This window comes from Lonchura striata, chromosome 28 (genome assembly GCF_046129695.1).
Source record: "Lonchura striata isolate bLonStr1 chromosome 28, bLonStr1.mat, whole genome shotgun sequence".
In the NCBI taxonomy this organism is placed as follows: domain Eukaryota; kingdom Metazoa; phylum Chordata; class Aves; order Passeriformes; family Estrildidae; genus Lonchura; species Lonchura striata.
Window position 1 is genome coordinate 2,949,573 of NC_134630.1, and position 11,795 is coordinate 2,961,367.

General features: G+C 53.1%; 1 protein-coding gene across 2 annotated transcripts; it reads left to right on the forward strand.

The window, feature by feature from the left end:
- The first annotated feature begins 20 nt into the window (after positions 1–20).
- On the forward strand, positions 21–11,269 carry SF3A2 (splicing factor 3a subunit 2). Of its 2 annotated transcripts, none has more exons than XM_077788784.1 (9): positions 21–130; positions 1,852–2,020; positions 3,249–3,320; positions 3,971–4,017; positions 4,809–4,918; positions 6,579–6,628; positions 7,235–7,375; positions 9,646–9,714; positions 10,795–11,269. In XM_077788784.1, exons 2-9 carry the CDS (start codon positions 1,895–1,897, stop codon positions 11,125–11,127), a joined length of 948 nt encoding a protein of 315 aa, XP_077644910.1. In that variant the 5' UTR covers positions 21–130; positions 1,852–1,894; the 3' UTR covers positions 11,128–11,269. The 2 variants fall into 2 exon arrangements, with proteins under 2 accessions (XP_077644910.1, XP_077644911.1); XM_077788785.1 differs by lacking the exon at positions 21–130 and adding an exon at positions 822–841.
- Positions 11,270–11,795: the final 526 nt, after the last annotated feature.

The window sequence follows — 11,795 nt, forward strand, 5'->3', positions numbered from 1 at the left end:
GGCTCCAGGGCCCGGAACGGCTTCGGCGGGCCCGGAACGGCTTCGGAGCCGGAACGGCCTCGGCGGGCCGGAAACACCGCGGAGCCGCGGGAGCGCGCAGGCGCCGGGGCGGGAGCGCGGCCGCGCGCAGGTTCGGAGCGGGGAGAGACCCTGAGGGGAGAGGGGGGAGAGGGGAGCTGAGGGGAGAGGGGCCATGAGGGGAGAGGGGGACTGAAGAGGGGCCGTGAGGGGAGAGGGGGAACTGAGGGGAGAGGGGGACTGAGGGGGAACGGGGCAGGACTGGGGGAACTGGGGAGTCGGGGCTGGGCAACTGGGAGTGCTGCGTGAGGAGAGACTGGGAGAGCTGGAAGAGAGGGACTGGGAATGCTGGGTATGGAGAGACTGGGAGAGCTGGGAAGCAGGAATTGAGAACTGGGTGAGGAAGGACTGGAGAGCTGGGAAAGGAGGGATTGCAAAAGCTGGGAGAGAAGAGACTGGGAGAACTGGGAAAGGAGGAACTGGAAATGCTGGGTGAGGAGGGACTGGAAAGCTGGGAAAGAGGGACTGGAAATGCTGGGTATGGAGAGACTGGGAGAGCTGGGTATGGAGAGATGTGGAATGCTGGGTGAAGGGGAATTGAGAGAACTGGGTGAGGAGGGACTGGGAGTGCTGGGTGAGGAGGATTCAGAGAACTGGGGGAGAAGAGACTGGGAGATCTGGGTATGGAGAGACTAGGAGAGCTTGGTGAGGAGGAATTGAGAGAACTGGGTGAAGAAGGACTGGGAGTTTGGAGTATGGAGAGACTTGGCATGCTGAGTGAGGAGGGACTGGAGAGCTGGGAAGGAGGGACTGGGAGAGCTGGGTAAGGAAGAATTGAGAGAACTGGGTGAGGAGGGACTGGGAGTGCTGGGTGGTCTGGGTGGTGAGGCTGGGGGAACTGGAGAATCACGAGTGGGAAACCAGGGTAGCACCAGGGCAGGATTTGGGTTACTGGGAGGATCAGCGGGGCAGGAACGGAGGCACCTGGAGGTTGCCGAATGCAGAACTGGGATGGAGCTACTGGAAAAGTACTGGGGAAACTGGGTGCCCTGGGTGGGAGGACTGGGGGTGCTGGAGAAACTGAGGGTGCTGGAAATGGAGGGACTAGGAGAACTGGGGTGGTGGGGCTGGGGGAGCTGGAGAATCACGAGTGGGAAACTGGGGTAGGGCCAGGGGAGTGTGGGGAGGATGGGGAAGAGCACCTGAGTGGGAGTCAGTGGGCCTTGACTGGCTGAATCAGGACTGAAGCTACAGGGGGATGTGGCTGGAGAGGGACTGGGGACGAGACACTGGAGAACTGGGTGCTCTGTGGGGAAGGATTTGGGGTTCCTCAAAGGTCTTTCCAGTGTTTGGGCTCCCTGTGGGGAGGTCTAGGCAGGGCTCTGACCTTGCTGAGGGCAGGGGGGACTCCAGGACCTCACCTGGGGCTTGGGGACATTGCTCAGAACCCCTGACCTTGTTGGGGGGCTTGGGGGGCTCTGACCCTCCCTTGGTGTTGGGGGTGGCCCTGGGGCTTTGGGGGTGGTGGGGGAGCATAGACCTGGTGGTGGTCAGGGAGGAGCTCTGGGGCTGTTGGTACCTCAGGTGAGGGGGGAAGGCTCCTCTGGTGGGGCCCAGCTGGGCTTGGAGTGGCTGAGGTGATGGGAAGGGCTCCGGGGGGATTTTCTGGATCCGTACTCGGCTTTCCCAGGTCGGTGGTGCCGGATGTGCTCCATGTGGGATTGCATCCCGTGCTGTGTGCCTGGGGCATGCCTGGGTGTCACCCCCACCCTCGCTGCTGCGGCTGAAGAGTCCTGTGGCTCAGTTGTCCCTGACACTCCTTCCTCTTGGCAGACTCCATTTCTCCAGGAGGAGCTGAAGCCCAGAAATCCCCAGCATGGATTTCCAGCACCGGCCCGGGGGTAAAACGGGCAGCGGGGGCGTGGCCTCGGCCTCCGAGAGCAACCGGGACCGGCGGGAGCGGCTGCGGCAGCTGGCCCTGGAGACCATCGACATCAACAAGGTGCAGGGGAGCCCCCGCAGCCCGGGGGACACCGGGCACAGTCACATTCATGGCATCCTGCAGTGCTTTGGGTTGAAGGGAGCATTAAAGCTCATCCAGGGACATCTCAGGTTTCTCCAAGCCCTGTCCAGCCTAGACTTGGACACTTCCAGGGATCCAGGGGCAGCCACAGCTGCTCTGGGAAATCCATGCCAGCTGCCCACCCTCACAGCCAAGAATTTTTCCCCAGTCTCCCATCTAAACCTACTCTTGGTCTCTTTGAAGCCATTTCCCTTTGTCCTGTCCTTCCAGGCCCTTTTCCAAAGTTTTCCTCTGTCGGTATAGGACACATGAAAGCATGACACAAGCTGCTACTATTGCAAAGGTGAAAAAGAAAGAGTTTATTTTCTGACTCCAGCATTTATACTTTTTTAAAGGTAACAGTGGATTGGAGGGTGCAAGTGCCACCTCTCCAATGACATTGGACAAACTACTAGTACATCAAGTTTCTCCACCTCTATGAAGGAATGCAGAACAATAAGTTGTTTACAGAAAGTTGTGTGAGAAAGTTCTCTAACAGAATGGAAACTCAGAAGGCTTTAGAAAATCTTAAGAATCAGGGCGACATTCCTCCAGTTCTCTTGGAGCCCCTTTAGGCTTTATGGTCACCCCAGAGCCTCCTTGTTTCCAGGCTGAGGTGTGGATTGGGTTTAAATACATCTGTTTCTGGGCATGTGGGGGTTGAATAAGGAATATTTAGGACAGAGTGACAAGGAGGTGCCAGCTCTTGTGTATCCATCTATTTCCAGTCTCCCCAGGGCTGGTTTGGGTTGTGGTGTTTCCTGCTACAGTTGGGAATTCTGTCACCACTGCACACATAGCTGCTGTTGGTTCTCTCTTGTTTCCTCCTCCTAAACCTCTCTTGTGCTGTTAATTTAAAATCTGAACTCAGCTACAGGATCCTAGGGTATCCTGAGCTGGGAGGGACCCTCAGGGATCATCAGTCCAGCTTCTGTCCCTGCACAGACCCCCCAACAGCCCCACCCTGAGCAGCCCTGAGAGCGCTGTCCAAACGCTCCTGCAGCTCTGGCAGCCTCGGGGCCGGGACCATTCCCTGGGGAGCCTGGGCAGTGCCAGCACCCTCAGGGGGAAGAACCTTTCTTCCAGTGCAGAACTCTGCAGTATTTTGGTTATTCTCTTATTTTGCCAATGGATTTTGCTCATAACTCGTCTGTCATTCTTTTCCCAGGACCCCTATTTTATGAAAAATCATTTGGGCTCCTACGAGTGCAAGCTTTGCCTGACGCTCCACAACAATGAGGTGAGGGGAGCACCTGCCTGTCCTGATCCTAGCAGCAGCAATTTGGGAATAACAGGAGCTTCAGCACGTGGGCAGTGACTGCTGAGACCTGAGGGGTGGTTAAACCTGACAGTGTGCACCAAGATCTTGTTGAAGAGTGATTTTCTTCTGAAGGTTCAGGAGTAGTGTAGATGAGCTTAGTCTTCTTCTGAGAATCTAGTAAAAAAGAAAGCTGTTCTTCTTAGAATCTGGTAGAGAAGGACTGCTCCTGGTGTTCTAAATCTCAGATTATATCTAAGTAAGAATACTTAGCTCCTCCCCCTGAGCAGAACATCTCACAATGAGATGATGTAATTTTATCAGTTATGTAGTGAGATTCCATGGCCCATTAACAAGAGATATCTCCCCAGAGGGAAGATTAGTTGTAGAAGAGATAAAGTAAGCTACCCAATAACAAAAAATAACTGCCCCACTTATATAAGAAACAAAATACACATTTATAACCCAAGACATGATGACAGCTCAGCAGCTGAGAGCAATCTGCACTTTTGGAGTGAGATTCCTCTGTGCTGAGGATTAAAACACCCTTGTCAGGGAGTGATGCAATCTTCCTGTGACAGGAATGTTTCAGTCACAGATTCATTTAACTTCTACCTTGGTTTTTATTTCAGGGGAGTTACTTGGCACATACCCAGGGGAAGAAGCATCAGACCAATTTGTAAGTTATCCTCTACCATAACTTTGTTCTCCATTACGGAAGCACTTTAATATTATGATGTTGGGTGTCTGTAGTCCTTTAACTCCATTGCACTCTGCCTGATTGTTATTTTACTGTGGTTCCTCATGCAGCCAGGAGGCACAGCCTGGATCTGCTTGGAAAATGGTGCTGAAGATCTCTATTTTAAGCTAAAGTTCAAATCCAGTTGTGAAATTGCTGAATGAAGAGAGAGAGAGAGTTTTAAAAGCAAATTGTGTGAGTCTAGTTAGGAGGATCTCTGTCTGCCAGAGCTCCAGGAGCATTTGGACAGTCCTCTCAGGGATGCTCAGGTGGGATTACTGGAGTCTCTGTTCAGGGCCAGGGGTTGGATTTGATGATCCCTGTGGGTCCTTCCAACTCAGGAGATTCTAAAATTCTGTGATCTGGATTTGTTAATACATGTTTGGAGAAATTTGTAAGTTTTGTTTTAAGGAATCCAGTTTGCTTTGCATGACCTATAGGTTTGGCTTTTTTTTTTTTCTTTTTTTTTGCTTTTTTTTTTTCATTTTGATTTCAAGAATTAAAGTCTTTCCAAATCCATCTGTGGAGCCTGGCCTCAAGGTCATCATGAGGGTGGATCAGATGGTTGAGTGACAGCCTTTAGCTGGGGGGAGAATGGATGCAGCTGGGGAAGGGAAATAGGATTTCCTGGCATGATTCCTGTGGAATGCTGTGCTGAGGGATTCAAACTGCTCCTGGCTTTCCTTCAGAAACAAGGGCAGGTAACCCTTAAATTTTAAATTAATCCCCAGGGCCCGACGAGCTGCCAAGGAAGCCAAGGAAGCCCCTGCCCAGCCTGCCCCAGAGAAGGTCAAAGTGGAAGTGAAGAAATTTGTCAAAATTGGGCGCCCAGGCTACAAGGGTGAGTCAGGGGTCCCTGATGGGCAGTGCCTGCCTGGCTGGGATGTGAATTATTCATTAGGCTTTTGAGCAGCTCTGTATCAGCTCTGAATTGGTGCTATGATCCTCAATTCAGGAAGAATGATGTGTAGAACTTCATGATATTAGAAGGTTAATTAATTACTTTATTGTACTATATTATATACTATTATGCTATATTATATTAAAACACTGTATTACACTAATAAGAACTATTACTAACTAACTAGAAAACTTGTGACTCTGCTGAGTCCTGACACAGTTGTATACTAATTGGTTAATTAATTTAAAACAGTATTACTAGTATTTAATTAAGAAATCAGCTTCTTAACAATTTCTATAACACATTCTAGATGTACATAAACACAGGCGTAGCAAATGAGATAAGAATTGTTTTGATTCTCTTTCTCTGCTTCTCCCACAGCCTCTCTCAGGAGAAATCCTTAGAGAGCTAAGTCTCTCTCTGTTCAGAGGCAATGTGAATACCACAGTTCTGCCCATGAATAAGATATGGGCTCTCTCCTGAAGTCTTTATTGTTTAAATTGCTCATGGAACATCTCTTTATGGCTGACAGGCAGGGAGAACCACGTCAATAATAGATGGGTGTGTCTCAGGCTGCCAGGGAGATGATGGCATTTCATCTCTCCTCCTTCTCTTGTGCTGCAGCACCTTTCATTAATGCTGTAAATCACTCACTCCATGCAGAGCTCATGGGGTTTTTTCTGTTTTTTTGGCCTTCAGTAGAAAATTTGGGTTTTTAATCTCACCAGTGGTTTGGTCCACAGCAGCTGAACTTCAGTAGAGGAGAATCATGGAATACTTTAAGTTGGAAAATACCTTTAAGATCATTGAGTCCAACAGTAAACTTAGCACTGCCAAGGCCACAACTAAACCATGTACCCAGGTGCCACATCTACAGGTGTTTTAACACTTCCAGGGATGGTGATTCCTGGACAGCCCCTTCCAATGCTTTCCAGTCCCTTCAGGGAAGGAATTTTCCCAATATCCAACCTAAATCTGGCACAGTTCGAGGCTGTTCCCTCTCCTCCTGTCCCTGTTCTCTGGAGCAGATCCCGACCTCCCCGGCTGTCCCCTCCTGTCAGGAGCTGTGCAGAGCCACAAGGTCCCCCCTGAGCCTCCTTTTCTCCAGGCTGAGCCCCTTCCCAGCTCCCTCAGCCTCTCCTGGTGCTCCAGACCCTTCCCCAGCTCTGCCCCTGCCCTGGACACGCTCCAGCCCCTCAGTGTCATTCTTGGGTTGAGGGGCCCAAACCTGCCCATGGCAGTGACACAATCCCAGAATGGTTTGGGTTGGGAGGGACCTTAAAGCCCACCCCACCCCACCCCTGTCATGGCAGGGACACCTTCCACCATCCCAACTCACTCCAAGCCCTATCCAGCCTGGCTTTGGACACTTCCAGGGATCCAGGGGTACCCACAGCTGCTCTGGGCACCCTGTGCCAGGGCCTGCTCATCCTCACAGAAGTAGCTTTGGTTAAAGATAATATGACATTTTGTTTGATAAATAGGAGAAAAATCTTGTAATATTTAATTCTTAGAAACTTTGTGTGTTTCCCAGGGCAGATTAATGCTGCTCTCATCCTGCCAGGGGATGTTCTCAGCTTTCTTATTTTTTTTTTCACAGTGACCAAACAGAGGGACCCAGAAACAGGCCAGCAGAGCCTTCTCTTCCAGGTAAGGGCAGGGTTAAAACTCTCCTTGTCAGGGTTTTCCAGGTAACACTGCTGCTACATGAGCACTTCTTTGCAGGATCCATGAAATCAATAATAATAATGAGGCCTTATCTTCCTAGTTGCTGCAGCTGATTGTGTTGAGCAAATCTCTGAGCTAAGCTATCAGGCTGTGTCGTAGGAGAGGAATGTGGAGTCTGAGGTGGATTTAAATGAGAATCACAGGATAGTTTGGGCTGGAAGGGACCTTAAAAAATTATCTATTTCCAACCCCCTGTGATGGGCAGGGACACCTTCCATGAGACCAGGTTGCTCTAACCTGGCCTGGAACATTTCCAGGGATGGAGCAGCCACAGCTTCTCTGGACAGCCTGTGCCAGGGCCTCCCCACCGTGCCAGGGAACAATTCCTTCCCCCATCTCTCCTAAATGTCCCCTATTTCAGTGTGGGGTCTTTAATCCCACACCATTCTGGGATTCTCAGCCCTTACCTCCGCTGTCTGTTTCCTTTGTATTGTGGATCGCTCTGGGTGTGCTCCACACTGAGGGATGTGTTTGGAGCAGAGGTGGGGGTGCAGAGGGGGGGTTGTTAATGCTGCCCTGCCCCCCCAGATCGATTACCCAGAGATAGCTGAGAGCATCATGCCCCGGCACCGCTTCATGTCGGCCTACGAGCAGCGCATCGAGCCTCCGGACCGGCGCTGGCAGTACCTGCTGATGGCAGCTGAGCCCTACGAGACCATCGCCTTCAAGGTGAGACCTGGCAAACCCCTGGGACAGTGCCTTGGTTTGAACAGACAGCTGTCTGCTAAGGAAGGCAGCAGCCTCCCCTGAAATGGAAAATGCAAACCTCCTCCCTCTGAATTATTATAATTTTGAAATTAAGGGGCTCTCGGGCAAAGATATGGGAGTAGGAATAACAGTTCTTTAACAGGAAAACTGAAAATACAAATGTAATAGTACAAACAAACAAAAAACCACTGCCAGAGTCAGAGCAGGCCATCGCGGCCTGTGGGTCAGGGAGTGGCTCAGCCCCATCCCAGGGGGGCTCAGCCCTCCTGCAGTGCCAGCTGTGCTTCTGCTGGAGCAGGATCCTGCACAAGGGGGGAGTTTTCCTCTGGAGCTCCAGGGCTGGGGGAGATGGGCCTGGGCTCCTCTGGGAATGCAGGGGGAAGAAAGCTGCTCCTCTGGGAATGCAGGGGGGAAGAAAGCTGCTCCTCTGGGAATGCAGGGGGAAGGAAGCTGCTCCTCTGGGAATGCAGTGGGGAAGAAAGCTGCTCCTCTGGGAATGCAGTGGGGAAGAAAGCTGCTCCTCTGGGAATGCAGGGGGCAAAGGCTGCTGTGCTGTTCCCAGGTCAGATTGGATCCAGGTAGGAATGTTTGGTTCCTCGCCTGGGCGGAGCATCTCCCAGTGGGATGATGGAATTTTATCAGGCATGTAGGGACACTCACTGGCCCATGAACATAAGTTAATTAATGGCTTATTAACAGAAGAGATCTCCTGGAGGGAGGATTGGCTGTGGGAGAAATAAAGAAAACTGCCTAATGAACAGAAGAGAACTGCCCCACCCCTAACAGATAGGAACAGGATACCCCTGTTTCCAACCTAAGACAGAGAGGAGTCCTGGAAATCTGGGAGAGTTCCCTTCCTGCCTTTGCCAGGTCAGGGGAGGGGACTGTCCCTGCCTGCTCTGCACTGGGGTTGCTTCACCATCAATGTTATGTGTGCTCACTGTGATATGAGGAAGATACCGAGCCATTAGAGAGTGTCCAAAGAAGAGACATGGAGCTGGGGAAGGGTCTGAGGAAAAAAGAAATTCAGCAGCAAATCCCAAAGCCAAACAGGACCCAGATGTCCTAGAAATCAGCAGACATCCAGAGAACCAGACCAAGGTGCCCAAGTTGAGCTCTTCTAAGGCAGGAGCATCCCTTGGGATGTGCACAGCAACTGTTCCATGCATCACAGCACGTCTGCGTCATCTCAGAGCGATGCAGAGAGGGACCTGGGGGTCCTGGTCAGTGGCAAGTTGGATCTGAGGCACCGCTGAGTCCTGGCAGCCCAAAGGGCCGCCCTGTCCTGGGGGCAGCAGGCCAGGGAGGGATTGTCCCACTCTGCTCTGCCCTGGGGCAGCCTCAGCTCCAGTGCTGGGGGCACTTTGGGCACCACAAGGTCAGAAGGAGCCAAAGCTGTTGGAGAGTGTCCCAAGGAGGGACACGGAGCTGGGGAAGGTCTGAGGAGCGGCTGAGGGCACTTGGCTCCTTCAGCTGGAGCACAGGAGATGAGGGGAGGCTCCTCGGGGCTGCAGCTCCTCCCGAGGGGAGGCAGAGGGGCCGGGGCTGAGCTCTGCTCTGGGACAGCCCCTGGAGCCCAGCGAGGGCTGGAGCTGTGCCAGGCCTTGGCATGGAGCTCAGGGAAAGGTTCTTCCCCCCGAGGGTGCTGGCACTGCCCAGGCTCCCCAGGGAATGGTCCCGGCCCCGAGGCTGCCAGAGCTGCAGGAGCGTTTGGACAGCGCTCTCAGGGCTGCTCAGGGTGGGGCTGTTGGGGGGTCTGGGCAGGGACAGGGGATGGATTTGATCCCTGTGGGTCCCTTCCAGCTCAGGATATTCTGTAATTAGATCCTAATGAACTCTCTGATGTCTGCGCTACCCTCATGGGTTAATGGAGTGGAAGGGGTGTCAGGCTGGAAGTCATTAAACCCCGGTGAGGTTTGGTGGAGGACTCTGGCATGAAAACCAGACTGTGCTGAGCTCTGGGGAGCTGTGAATTCCCAGTGTCTGGCACAGGCAGGAGCCTTCTGGGCTTCACTCCTCAGCTTCTGTGCAGATGTTCAGGGAGGGATTTTTGCTGGTTGTCCTTGACCGATAGGGAAGTAACTTAATTCTTTCCTGCCTCCACCTCTGTCTAATAACAGCCCTGCAAGGCCTGGAATAACTGTGCTTATCTCACAGGCTCTGGGGCTAAAAAGGGCCTTTGAGCTAATCTGGTGCTGCTGAGAATAGCTCTGTGTTCTCCTTTGGTGCAGGTGCCAAGCAGAGAAATTGATAAAGCAGAGGGAAAGTTCTGGACTCACTGGAACAGAGAAACCAAACAGGTAACTGAGGTTTTGTAATGTCTGTCCTCAAGGAGAGCAGAGCAACTGGAGACAGTGGCATCAGTTCTGTCCTGCTGCCTCTGCTGTTCAAATCTCCATTCTCTCAATGCACCTGTGCAGTGAGAGCTGACAGAGATCCTCCTGTGTGGGATCTTGGAGGGGATTCAGTTTCTGGCAGCAGGATGGGACATAAGTACCCAGAGGAAAGGAGGCCCAGGGGGAATGTTCTTGCTCTTCTAACTCCCTGACAGGAGGGTGCAGCCAGAGGGGAGTTGGGCTCTGCTCGCAGGGAACAGGAGAAAAGACCAGAGGGGAACGGCCTCAAGCTGTGCCAGAGGAGGTTTAGGTTGGATATTGGGAAAATTCCTTCACTGAAACATTGTCAGGCATTGGAACAGACTGCCCAGGGCACACCACACACCTGGAAGTGTTCAAAAAAGTGGTTGTGGCATTTGTGGGCATGGTTTAGTGCTGAATGTGTCGTTGCTGCTGGGCTGGTGGCTGGACTTGTTGATCTTAGGGTTAGGTTTGGATTTTCCCATCTTGATGATTCCATGATAAAAGTGCAGCACCATGTCCTCTCCCTGGCTCTGTGTTCCCTGCACACGCCTGGCTGAGGGAGCCTGGGGCTGGGGGTGCTCCCCTGTGTCCAGGGGACAGTGCCTGGGGGGTTCCCACCCCTCACAGTTCAGAGTCCAGTCACCCCTCACCCCTCAGAGTTCAGAGGAGTTAAAATCTGGGGCAGGACTGTGCCAATCACAGATACTGCCAGGGTTGGGACATCTGCAGGTAACAGGAGAGGCCTGAGCTGTGCTCTGGGGCTGAGAGCAGCTCCTGTGTGCTGGCAGAGCTGTCACCAGGTGCTGGCACTGCCCGGGCTCCCCAGGGAATGGCCCCAGCCCCAGGGCTGCCAGAGCTGCAGGAGCTCTCAGGGATGCTCAGGGTGGGGTTGTTGGGGGTCTCTGCAGGGCCAGGGGCTGCACTGATGATCCTGAGGGTCCCTCCCAGCTCAGGGTACTCCAGGATTCTGTCAATCTCTCATTAATTGTTCCCTTTTCTCTGCTTTCCTCCCATTCCCAGTTCTTCCTCCAATTCCACTTCAAGATGGAGAAGCCCCCGGCGCCCCCGAACCTCCCCCCAGGGCCCCCGACCGTCAAGCGGCCGCCGCCCCCTCCCCTGATGAACGGGCTGCCCCCGCGGCCCCCCCTGCCCGACTCCATGCCCCCCCCTCCCCCTGGGGGCATGGCCCTGCCCCCCATGCCCCCCTCCGGGCCGGTGCCACCCCCGCCAGTGCCCCCCCAGCTGCCCCCAGCGCCCGGGGTGCCCCCCCCTGCCCCCCTGCCCCCCATGATGCGGCCGCCGCTCCCCACGGAGGGGCCGGGCACCATCCCCCCTCCCCCTCCCTCCAACTGAAGCCCCTCATGGGCTCCATCCCGTGGGATTTGTGGCTTTTTAACTGCAGCTCGCCCCCGATCCCGGAACAGATCCTTTTTGTATGTCTGCAAACCTGACTGAGTTCTGTAGGTTCATTAAAAGGGTTTTGATTCTCCTTGGCCTCTGGCTCCCTGTGCTGTACTTTCCTTACCCTTTAGGTACAGGAAACATTCCCAGGCTGGTTGTATTTTGGAAATTCTCCAAATAGCAGGCAAAAGATTGGGAATCTCAAGGCATTCCCCTCCTGACTGGGTGTCTCCATCAGCTGGCTTGCCTATCCCCCCCAGGCTGCCTGATGAGTGTCCCATTAATTACCCCCCATTAATCAGTTTTGATTCAACCAAAGCCCTTCATCTCTGTTCATTCACTGAGGGGGGACACAGAAAGGCTCCTGTTACTGATATTTAATCTTAGTTTATTATTATAATTCATTAAGTGTCAGTACCATGGGATAGCACCTGCTGTCACAGGATTTTATTGTGTGCCCTCCTCCCACTGACAGCTCTGTTCAGGCAAGTTTTTAGTTCTCTGTGTTTGTTTATCCTGAATGTTTCCTTGCAGCCATCACTTGGTTCCACTAAAAAGCAGCAGCAGTTCTGCCATTTCTCTGCCCTTTCCCATGTTCCTGTCCCTGAACTGGGGGGTCA

Coding starts and splice junctions, on each gene's coding strand:
- SF3A2 (XM_077788784.1), top strand. CDS start 1,895: ATGGATTTCCAGCACCGGCCCGGGGGTAAAACGGGCAGCGGGGGCGTG. Junction 6,629..7,234: donor AGCAGAGCCTTCTCTTCCAG/GTAAGGGCAGGG, acceptor CTGCCCCCCCAG/ATCGATTACCCAGAGATAGC. Junction 7,376..9,645: donor ACGAGACCATCGCCTTCAAG/GTGAGACCTGGC, acceptor CCTTTGGTGCAG/GTGCCAAGCAGAGAAATTGA.